General features: G+C 43.3%; 1 protein-coding gene across 1 annotated transcript in view; it reads right to left on the minus strand.

Moving 5' to 3' along the window:
• The window catches only part of hsf2bp (heat shock transcription factor 2 binding protein), a 116492-nt gene that overhangs the window by 55925 nt on the left and 48044 nt on the right, over positions 1-12523 (minus strand). The window contains exons 5-6 of the mRNA XM_063050163.1: positions 11325-11428; positions 8850-8999 (exon numbers count right to left, since the gene is read on the minus strand). Coding sequence (XP_062906233.1) covers positions 8850-8999; positions 11325-11428 — 254 coding nt within the window. The remainder of the gene's footprint in view (positions 1-8849; positions 9000-11324; positions 11429-12523) is intronic.

The following is a 12523-nucleotide window of genomic DNA, read 5'->3' on the forward strand; positions in this document are numbered from 1 at the left end:
AGCCTTAGCTGAGGCAGCGTGTGTGTCCTTGAGCAAGGCACTTAACCACACATAGCCCTGCAACAACACTGGTGCCAAGCTATATGGGTCTTAATGCCCTTCCCTTGGACAACATCGGTGGCGTGGAGAGGGGAGACTTGCAGCATGGGCAACTGCTGGTCTTCCATACAACCTTGCCCAGGCCTGCGCCCATGAGACTAACGGATGCCTATACTGTGGGAAGCGAGGGAAAAGATTGCTGAGCCTCTGACGATGATCTTTGCGTCATCAATAGGGATGAGAGAAGTACCAGAGGATTGGAAGGTTGCAAACATTGTTCCCCTGGAGTAGAGATAACCAAGAAAATTATAGACCAGGGAGTCTTACTTCAGTGGTCGGCAAGTTGTTGGAGAAGAGGCAGGATTTATGAGCATTTTGGAGAGACATAATCTGATTAGGGATAGTCAGCATGGCTTTGTCAAGGGCAGGTCGTGCCTTACGAGCCTGATTGAATTCTTTGAGAATGTAACAAAACAGATTGATGAAGGTAGAACAGTGGATGCAGTGTATATGGATTTCAGTAAGGCATTTGATAAGGTTCCGCATGCAAGGCTCATTCAGAAAGTATTGAGGCATGGGATCCAAGGAGACCTTGCTGCGTGGATCGAGAATTGGCTTGCCACAGAAGGCATAGGGTTGTTGCAGATGGTACATATTCTGCATGGAGGATGGTGACCAGTGGTGTTCCACAGGGATCTGTTCTGGGACCCCTCTTCTTTGTGATTTTTATAAATAACCTGGATGAGGAAGTAGAAGGGTGGGTTAGTTAGTTTGCTGATGATACAAAAGTTGGGGGTGCTGTGAATAGTCTGGAGGGTTGTCAGAGGTTATAGTGCAACATCGATAGGATGCAGAACTGGGCTGAGAAGTGTCAGATGGAGCTCAACCCAGGTAAGTGTGAAGTGGTTCATTTCAGTAGGTCAATTTTGAAGGCAGGATATAATATTAATGGTAAGACTCTTGGCAGTGTGGAGGATCAGCAAGATTTTGGGGTCTGTGTCTATTGGACAACCTGCTGTGCAGGTTGACAGGGTTATTAAGAAGGCATATGGTGTGTTGGCCTTCATCAACTGTGAGATTGAGTTCAAGAGCCAGGAGTTAATGTTACAGCTATATAAGACCATAGTTAGACAGTACTTGGAGTACTCTGTTCAGTTCTGGTCACCTCACTACAGGAAGGATGTGGATATTATAGTGAGAGTACAGAGGAGGTTGACAAGGATATAGCCTGGATTGGAGAGTATGCCTTATGAGAATAGGTTGAATGAACTTTTCTCTTTGGAGCGACGGAGGATGAGAGGTGACCTGATAGAAGTATGTAAGATGATGAGAGGCATTGACCAGGTTGATAACCAGAGGCTTTTTCCCAGGGCTGAAATGGCTACCACAAAGGGGCACAGTTTTAAGGTGCTTCAAGTAGGTACAGGGAGGATGTCAGAGGTAAGTTTTTCACACAGAGTGTGGTGGGTGTGTGGAATGCACTGCCAGTGACGGTGGTAGAGGCGGATACAATAGGGTCTTTTAATGTAGTAATGTGCTGAAAAAAGAAGTAACAAGTAGGGTGGACAAAGGAGAGGCAGTGGATGTCATTTACTTCAATTTTCAGAAGGCATTTGATAAGGTGCCACACATGAAGCTGCTGAACAAGATAAAGTCCTATGGCGTTACAGGAAAGATACTCGCATGGATAGAAGAATGGCTGACAGGCAGGAGGCAGTGAGTAGGAATAAAAGTGGCCTTTTCTGGTTGGCTGCCAGAGACTAGTACTGTTCCTCAGGAGTTGGTATTGGGACCACTACTTTTCACATTGTTTGTCAATGATTTGGATAATGGAATTGATGGCTTTGTGGCAAAGTTTGTGGATGTTACAAAATAGGTGGAGGGGTAGGTAGTGCTGAGGAAGCAATGTGATTGCAGCAGGATTTAGATTGAAGGAATGGGCAAAAAAGTGGCAAATGGAATAGAGTGTTGGGAAATGTATAAAAACACATTTCATTAAAAGGAACAATAGTACAGACTATTACCTAAATGGAGGAAAGGTTCAAACACCAGAGGTGCAGAGAGACTTCGGAGTCCTCGTGCAAAACTCCCAGAAAGTCAGTTTACAGGTTGAGTCTGTGGTAATGAAGGGAAATGCAATGTTGCCATTTATTTCAAGGGGAATAGAATATAAAAGCAAGGAGATAATGCTGAGACTTTATATGACACTAGTCAGGCTGCACTTGGAGTATTGTCAACAGTTTTGGGCCCCATATCTCAGAAAGGATATGGGGTGATTGGAGAGAGTCCAGAGGAGGTTCACGAGGATGATTCCAGGAAAGAAGGGGTAAACATATGAGAAGCATTTGGCAGCTTTGGGCCCGTACTCACTGGAATTTAGAAGGATGCGGAGGGATCGCATGGAAACCTACGGAATGTTGAAAGGACTAGATCGGATGGATGAGGAGAGGATGTTTCCTACAGTGGGGCTATCCAGAACTAGCGGGCACAGCCTCAAAATTGAGGGGGCGACCTTTCAGAACAGAGGTAAAGAGGATGTTTTTTTCAGCCAGAGAGTGGTGACTCTGTGGAATGCTCTGCTGCAGACTGCAGTGGAGGCCAAATCTGTGGGTATGTTATTAAATGTCGAAATCGAATCCACATCCACCATTTCTGCCATCAGCTCATTCCACACTCCCAACAAACATCAGGCCAGAAATTGCTGCTGTGAAGCTGATGGATTCTCAAGGGAAGGTCATCATTTCAAAATTTGAAAGCTGCTTCTCTCTGCCCAGATGCTGATTAGTCTTCACTTTCCATGTTTTTTTTTCAGGATAATGGTGGTGTTGTTGTAGAAAATTCAGGCAAACCCCAGATTCATGATTAAACTCAAAATCCAAAAAATGCTGTCCAATTCGCACAGGCCTGTCCTTAAGTGACTTCCCACAACTAGGTATACTGGGGAATACACTGTGGTTGGAAGATGCAGACTCTGCACTGTAGACGTGTACTAAGCTGACCATTTTTGTTAACTCCTTTCAGAATCAGAATTAGGTTTATTATTACTGGCATGTGTCATGAAATTTGTTAACTTAGCAGCAGCAGTTCAATGCAATACATAATATAGAAAAAAAACACAAAATAGTAATAATAAATAAATCAATTACAGTATATGTATATTGAATAGATTAAAAATCATGCAAAAAACAGAAATAATATATATTAAAAAAGTGAGGTAGTGTTCCAGGTTTCAAAGTCCATTTATGAATCGGATGGCAGAGGGGAAGAAGCTGTTCCTGAATCACTGAGTGTGTGCCTTCAGGCTTCTGTACCTCCTACCTGATGGTAAGGGCATGCCCTGGGTGCTGGAGGCCCTTGATAATGGACGCTGCCTTTCTGAGACACCACTCTTTGAAGATGTCCTGGGTATTTTGTAGGCTACATGGAGCCGACTAAATTTACAACCCTCTGCAGCTTCTTTCAGTCTTCTGCAGTAATACCCCCAACCCAGACAGTGATACAGCACATCTATAGAGGTTTTTGAGTGTACTTGTTGACATACCAAATCTCTTCCAACTCCTAATAAAGTATAGCCGCTGTCTTGCCTACCAGGTTAGTTCCTCAGAGATCTTGACACCCAGGAATTTGAAACTGTTCACTCGCTCCACTTCTGATCCCTCTATGAGGATTGGTATGTGTTCCTTCGTCTTACCCTTCCTTAAGTCCCACCGGGAGGGGAGAGAAGATGGCGGCGCGATGACAGCACGCACGGCCACTTCGGTGATGAATATCTGTTATTTGTCAAGTAGGGGACCATGCACAATCCTGATTTGATGGAGACAGATGTGAAAGCACAGTGGAACATCTGGAAAACTTCTGAAATGCCCGCTTAGCTACCGCTGCTACTGTGTGGTAACCGGAATCTCCGGAGCTGAAGGCCCCGAAATCCTCGGCTTTGCGTGTTTCAGCGGCCAGGGAGAGGTCGAAGGCGCTCGGCAAAGGATGGCGCTCAGGAGGCTGTATCAGAGAGACTGCTCGGAAGCTTGGATTTTTCGGACAGACGGACTCAGGGTCGGCTGCTTCCAAGATATTGGCAAGTTGACGGTGCCTGGAGTTTTATGGCAGGGAGTTTCTCCCTTTTGCCGCCTGCTATCGGGGACTCGGGAGTCGATCAACTTGGGACTTTGAGAACTTTTTTTACTGTGCCTATGGTCTGTTCTTTATCAAATTATGGTATTGCTTTTCACTGCTGTAACTATATGTTATAATCATGTGATTTTGACAGTGTCAGTCTTTGGTCTGTCTTGTTTTCTGTGATATCACTCCGGCGAAACATTGCATCATTTCTTAATTCATGTATGCATTTCTAAATGACAATAAAAGAGGACTGAGTGTTCTCATAATCTAATCTAAATCCACAATCAGCTCTTTCGTCTTACTGACGTTGAGTGCCAGGTTGTTGCTGCAACACCACTCCACTAGTTGGTATATCTCACTCCTGTACACCCTCTTGTCACCACCTGAGGTTCTACCAACAATGGTTGTATCATCAGCAAATTTATAGATGGTATTTGAGCTATGCCTAGCCACACAGTTCACTGCCAATTTAAACAATTTATGTGTTAAACATTGACAATAACTGTTGTATTCTAACAACATTGGAGGTGTGGGTCCTGGCCAAACCCAGCTACCTATCATAAATGACTCCATATTATGGGATTACTTATCTTACCATGTCAGAGGTGAATAGTACAAGAGGCTGGTTTAACTTGAGAGTGAGACTTTTTGTATTTTAACACAGTGAGAGATGTGGCGAGCTTTTCTATTTTCTCCTGTGGGAAAGCCACAATCCCATTGAACAATGGAACAGACTCAGTGGGCTGAGTGGCCTGTCCCTTCTCATGAATCTGTTATGTACCCCTAGGGTTCATATTTTCTGTGGACTGTCACTTTAAAATGTCGGGAGAATGAGACTGACTTTTGGACACTGTTTGAGCTGCTTGAGAGAGAGAGAGGTGGAGTTATTTGATGGACAATTGATGTTATGGTTTCTCTGCAGGTTGTTTTGAATATACAAGGACACACAGACACACACAGTTAGAGTTAAGATGGATTCGATCAATGAAAGACATCAGTGAGTTGGTCGCTGGTTTAATCTTTCAGTAGCCCGGAAAGGGGTGAGTTCAGATCGATCCAGAGTATTGATAAACGACTCTCACAAGTACTGCAACTAGAAGAAGTTTGCAGAGGGGAGAGGAAGGTTTGAAACAGAAGAAACCTAGTGATAAAGAGGTCACTGTTTGGACTCTCTCTTAAGTAGCCCGTAAGGGTGAGTTTGAGTTCCATTCAAATACGAAGGTGTGACTGTCACGTAGTTAATCCACAGGAGTGGGTTCTCTGGTGAGGGGAGTACCATTGTGAATACCACTTGTGTGCTACCCTTTATCTGGGTGTGGTAGTTCACTGAAGAAAGGCACCCCTGTGGCAAATCACTGTTGGAGTTATTTCGTATGTCATGGAACTGGATAAGTGGCTATCATTTTGTCTGTTTGGGGTAACCTTGTGGAATCTACCAGTGTGTCGACCCTTGCCTGGGTGGTGGTTCCCTTGAAGAGGGTCCCCTTTGTGATTATTGGTGATAATCCATACGTGGATTCTGTTGTAGTATCCTGTGGCCACCACTTTGAGATGTCCTGTAGCTGAATTCGGGTGTGGTACCACTCGTGTTGAAAGGATATTCATTGAAGATCACTGTCTGTGATATTTCGTGTGTGAAGTGTAACAACTTTGGAGATAAAACCTACAGCCCTTGTTATCTGGTATTGCTATCATGGAATCTGTGGAATATCGACGTAATTGCCTTCTCACAACATTCGCCCTTGGATTACAAACATCTCACATTAATTAACCTCAGTGGCGGCGCCAGAGATTTTTTCTTGCTGGTGCTACAGTGGAGATGAATTATTCAGTGATGGTGCTGAGGGATGTACCCTATGGTAATATGTATTCACAAGGCCAGACATGTGGTGTTCAAAGGTCAGTTTCAAGCATTATGTGCCGACTATAAACGCCTCTGTTGATTCACAAGCAACAGCAATTGATAGATCTAATATAGAAGTGAACTGTGACAGTGTCAACAGCATCGGAGACAACCCGGGCTACACAGAGCATAAACAAACAAACCAACAGAGCATCCGACCCACAGCACACAACGTGAATCACGCACAAATCCCGCAATCAGCGTCAAATGTGTGCTTTTCAATTGAAAAACACAACACTAACCCACAATGTCCACTGCTATTTACATTACATAGACAGAAAATGCCAAAAGATACACCGTTATTAAAGTCAAATAAGGCAAACAACAGATGCAAGGCTTTACCAGGAGTTGGACAAATCATACTCTGACCATGCAATACCTCAATTAATTCGGCTACTGAATTTAAAACAAAAATCAACATAATTACTGCTTGGAAGTCTAAGCAAAACCAGTAGGCTTAATAGCAGTAAATGTAATAGTTTAGGATTTGCAGGAAACATAAGGACTATGGGGTATCCACCACAAAATAATAATAATAATAATAATAATAATAATAATAATCAGCATTAGTCTTGGCCCAAATTTTTTAAAAATCAACTGCACTCACCATTGATGTTTTTAGAGAAGCACAATCCCTCTGTTGTTGTGATTGGTGGTGAAAGCATCAATGATTTTCTGGATGTCAAGTGCTTTGGTCCTCCGGCTGTTTATGGCCAACAGGGCCAAGTTGCTGTTCCAAGCATCGCTGCTGCTATTCCTCAGGTAGTTTTTGAGGCGTCTGAGGCGAGAGAAACTCCGTTTGCATGAGGCAGATGTCACAGGTAGAGTCAGTGATATGCAGATTAGTTTGTATAAATCTATAAATGCATCGCGGTAGGGTCTCATTAGAGCTAGAAATTCCACTGTGTCATTCACTGTCTGTCCTTGCTAGAGACTCAACCACTGCTCTCATATACTCACGATTTTCTTGCATGTCCTATGCATGTCCTTTGTCAAGCATATTTCCCAATCTTGAACCGTCTTGTTTTCTCAATCTGAATTTGGCCTGTGCCTCCATAGCAAACTTATGAGCTGCACTTACATGGTGGGTTTTGAAAGCTGTTGTAGCTTTCCGCCAGTTGTAGTAACCAGTGACAGTGAAGGTAGACTCAGAATGGAACCCATGTCCTCCACACAGGAAATGCCTGCATGCGAAGCAGAACATAGTATCTTTCGTGATCGGATATTCCAGTCAGTCAAACCAGCCATGAATAAAACTCCTTTGCTGATTGCCAAACTGTTGCGAGCAGTGCAGGGTACTTTCTCAATGCTGGCCGACGGGGTCCTTCCTCAGGCTGCTGGCTAACATCGCTAACAGTATTCCCACTAGCACTAAGAGCAGCTTCATCTACGTTCTCTTCCGAATCCCGCTCCATTTCTTGTTCCTCTACTTTGCCCTCACACTCTTTCGATGAAGTGCTGTTGTCCTCATCCCCACTTACTTCTTTCTGCATGTCACTTTCAATTAAGACAGGCTCAGGTTGAGACACCACTGATTCCTCTGGATGAGGTTGTTTTCTTACCAAAAATCAATCCGTTTTTCACGCCAGCCAAAATAATGCACACGCCAGGCCCACGCTAGCTTGTAAAAGCACAATGTGTGTGTGGCATCTGTTAGTCTCGCGAGACCATGGATCTGCGCCTGGATGTATACTATCAATCCCTCGCGTGAGTGAGAGTGAGTGACATCACCACCTTAAGTGATCTTAGATCAGCTTAACTGATCTGAGGACAGCAACGGCAAGACACTGACAACGAACGAAGTGTAGAGTGGATCTGACAGAGTTTATAACTTTATTGCTGCGTGGGTGCTATGGTAATTGGGGGCGCTGTTTCACTAGATCAACTGGAGAAACAAGTTGTATTCAAAACTATACAGAGAAAGCAAAGTAGCTGCAATTTGTATGTGAAATTTCAGTTAATTTCTTGGTAGTGCTACGCTGGTGCTATTGCAATTTCTGCTGGGGCTATAGCACCAGCTAGCACCACCTTAGCGCCACCCCTGATTAACCTGAGCATTGAACTGAACTATCTTACATTCCATCATAAGACTGTATCACTTACCTAAGCTTGAAGAAGTTTGGGTTTTGTATTTCCACACCTATATATGCATAAACTTCGCTAACCTGTTTGATTTATCTGGTTATATATTACTGTTTTGTGTAGTTACTAATAAAATAAAAATTAGTTTACAGCTAAAGCAGACTTCAGGTGTGTTCCATTTCTGCTGGTTCTTAAACCTGTTATGGCGTATGTAACAAATCATAGATTTCAGATGTGGCCGCAGGGAAGAGGATGATAGAAAACTCCTATCAAGGCAGCTGACAAAATGGATAATCCTATCAGCAAACATCCTGCCGGAGGAACTCAGCGTGTCATGCTGTGTCTGTGAGGGAAAAGGAGTTTGGTGGGGGGATGTCGAGGGAACTGCTGATGTTTTAGGTAAAAAACCCTGCATTAGGTCCAGATGAATTGTCTCAACCCAAAAGTTCGATTGTCTATTTTCCTCTACAAATGTTGCCTGACCCAATGAATTCCTCCGACTCTATGTATGGCTGCACATTCTGGCACCTGCACTCTCTAGTGTCTACATTTTTCTAAACCCCATGCTTGGTTAAAGGTCTGTAGTCAACTCATCTCCAGATTTTAAAACCAGATTAAACTTATTCCATTAAAAATAGCAAATGTCGCTCCATTTCAATCAGTCAACCCTCAGCCACAGAAACTGTGTTTTCAGTTCAGTTCAACTTACGCCTCCAAGGATAAATTTAACAGACTCCTCATTGCTGGAGACTCTCCAGAGCAGTGTGCAGACTGCAGCCCCCATTTCAGTGCAGTATTCCGCTTGCTGCAGTAGTTGTTGCCTTGCTTCATTCAACAGCAAATTCGATGCCAACTTTTCCTTCAGAAGCAAAAACATAGAATGATGTTTCAACAGGAAATAACAAAATGGAACAGAGATACAGGCTTCGGCTACTCCTTCTGCTGATGGTCATCTTCTGAACCCCCCCCCCCAGGAGATGGTCTTTAACCCTCCATTTATAATCACCAAGCAAAAACACAGATGGAGAGCTGATTGTCGGTTCAGTGATAGTGAACTGGTTTATTACTGTCACGGGTACTGAGGCACAGCGAAAAACTGCCATCCATTCAGATAATTTTATCACATCAGTGCATGGAGGTAGTACAAGGGAAATCAATAGCAGAGTGCAGAATAAAGTGTTAATTACAAAGTGCAGTGCAGATAGACAATAAGGTGAAAGGTGATAATGAGGTAGATTGTGAGGACAGGATCATTCAATTGTCCTATAAGAGCAGGATGGAAGCCGTCCTTCAGCCTGGTGGTATGTGCCTTCAGGCTTTTGTATCCTCTACCCAATAGGAAAGGGGAAAGGAGATCAAGTCTGGGGTGGGTGAGCTCTTTGATTACGTTGACTGTTTTACAAAGGCGGTGAGATGTGCAAACATCATCTGTGGAGGAAGTTATGTTTCCTTGATGTGCTGAGCTGTTTACACTGAGGTTGGGTGAGACTAGAACTAGAAGTCATAGGTGAAAAGTGAAATGCTTAAGGAGAGGGCAGTGAAAGTGTGGAATGAGCTCACAGTGGAAGTCGTAGATGCAGGTTTGATTTAAACATTTAAGAGAAGTTTGGATATGTACATGGATGGGAGAGGTTTGGAGGGCTATGGCCTGGTGCAGGTTGATGGGATTAGGCAGAATAATACTTTGGTATGGACTAGATGGGCCAAAGGGCCTGTTTCTGTGCTATAGTGTCCTATGTCGCTATCCACAATTCTCTGTAGTTTTTTGAGGTCATGTGCAGCAGATAGTATTCATGGACTGTTCAGAAATTTGATGGTGCTGGGGAAGAAGCTTTTATGAATTGTTGAGTGTCTATTCCAAAACAGGTGCATGATTCCAGATTTCTTAATAAGCAAAATTCAAACTCACAAATTACTCTGCTAGAACTTTAACATGTTTCCATATTACTTATTTGAGCCTCTGGGAATATGAGTGCAATCACATCACTACTACTTGCCCTAATTGGAACCTTTGGAGGGACGATACACAACAGGTGCTGCACCATCAGCAGAGCCTTACTCAAACAGGATGTTAAATCGCGATCCCCTTGGTTCAACATGAAATCCATATCCCCATTCGAGATGCAGGTTCCAATCCACCACTGCTACCTCAACCAACGACACTGCACACACCACCTGCCAAACAGAGGCTCCGCAACCTGCCTCCCACCAGGAATTAGTGTCGCACCATCAAACTCAGACATGAAAACTGACATCCCAGAGTAAGGGGAGATGGGGAGTCACATCCCAGAGTAAGGGGAGATGGGGTGTCACATCCCAGAATAAGGGGAGATGGGAGAGTCACATCCCAGAATAAGGGCAGATGGGGTGTCACATCCCAGAATAAGGGGAGATGGGAGAGTCACATCCCAGAATAAGGGGAAATGGGAGAGTCACATCCCAGAATAAGGGGAAATGGGAGGGGTCACACCCCAGAATAAGGGGAGATGGGAAAGTCACATCCCAGAATAAGGGGAGATGGGGGGGTCACATCCCAGAGTAAGGGGAGATGGGGGGTCACATCCCAGAATAAGGGGAGATGGGGGGGTCACATCCCAGAATAAGGGGAGATGGGAGAGTCACATCCCAGAATAAGGGGAGATGGGGAGTCACATCCCAGAATAAGGGGAGATGGGGGGGTCACATCCCAGAATAAGGGGAGATGGGGGGTCACATCCCAGAATAAGGGGAGATGGGAGAGTCACATCCCAGAATAAGGGGAGATGGGAGAGTCACATCCCAGAATAAGGGGAGATGGGGAGTCACATCCCAGAATAAGGAGAGATGGGAGAGTCACATCCCAGAATAAGGGGAGATGGGGAGTCATATCCCAGAATAAGGAGAGATGGGAGAGTCACATCCCAGAATAAGGGGAGATGGGGAGTCATATCCCAGAATAAGGGGAGATGGGAGAGTCACATCCCAGAATAAGGGGAGATGGGGAGTCACATCCCAGAATAAGGAGAGATGGGAGAGTCATATCCCAGAATAAGGGGAGATGAGGTCGTTAATCCCAGAGTAAGAGGAGATGAGGTAGTTAAATCCCAGAGTAAGAGGAGATTGTGGACTCATATCTCAGGGTAAAGGGAAATTGGGAAGTCACATCCCTGAGAAACAGTAGATGGGGGAAGAGTTGATGTTCTACCTCTCGTTCCTTTTGACAGTCTTCCTGAGCAGTTTTCAGCCTCGCCTTAAAATGATCACAATCTAGTTGGAGCTGTTCATTCTCTTGTTCTGTTTTCTCCAATGCTGTAGTGCAGAAACAGGGTGAGTGTAAAGAGAATTCATAATTCCAACACTGGGCTAGGTACTGTATATCACAGAATGACCAGTTATGTTGTAAACAAAACAAAAGAGCTGATTTTGGATTACAGGAGGAATGGAGACAGGCTTGGCCCGATCAACATCAATATGTCTGCAGTTGAGGGGGTAAATATTTTCTTTTTTTTTTCTTTTAATTTTATTTTTATTTGGATAAGGAGTTCACAATTATCATGTACTTTTTTCACACATATAACCTTTTCCATTTTTTTATATGTATAAAACTACAATTATTTATACATTCTTAAGTACACATTGAGATGATATAAAAGCAAAATAAACATTTAAATAGATAATTATGTACTGTGGTAAATCTAACCTATTAGGCTAAGTAATGAAATTAGTTGTTAAGAAAAATGGTAATAATAGTTTCCATACAACCCTTCTGGACCATTTCCACTGGTCCAAAATGTTGCATACAAGCCTATATACCAACCATTGTAGGTGTTTATATCCCAATTTGTTCGTACTTGTTCCTGCCCGCAGACATAATTATCCAATCCCTATGTACTTATTTACTTAATTTTTTCATTTTTTTTTATCCCTTTCCCAAATCTTTCCCTTTACTTGTGTTAATTCTCTATTTTCCAAAAAAAAAACAACAAACATTTAGACTAGGGGTGCTTACGTTAGCAATATTACTGTGTTGATGAGAAGAACAATATAAATCATTAGGAGAGTCATCTAAAGTCTGCTCGCATTGGGGTTATATATTCAATCCATTTATTCCAGATTTGATAAAATGTTTCTTTTTGAGTTCTCAGGGAGTAGGTCAGCTTTTCCATTTTAAATATTTCCAAGATAATTTCGTACCAATCTTCTAATGTAGGTGGTATTGGATTTAGCCATTTTCTAGTGATTGATTTCTTACTTGCCGCTAAGAGGGCCTGCAGCAACTTTATATCTTCCTTCTGTTCAAGGAACAATACATGCCCCAAATAGAGCGTCTCAAAGTTCAGAGGTATCTGGGACCTAAGTACCTTAACTAATGTTCTATGAATACCTTCCCAAAATAGACTTAAT

Source organism: Mobula hypostoma, chromosome 6 (assembly GCF_963921235.1).
Source record: "Mobula hypostoma chromosome 6, sMobHyp1.1, whole genome shotgun sequence".
In the NCBI taxonomy this organism is placed as follows: domain Eukaryota; kingdom Metazoa; phylum Chordata; class Chondrichthyes; order Myliobatiformes; family Myliobatidae; genus Mobula; species Mobula hypostoma.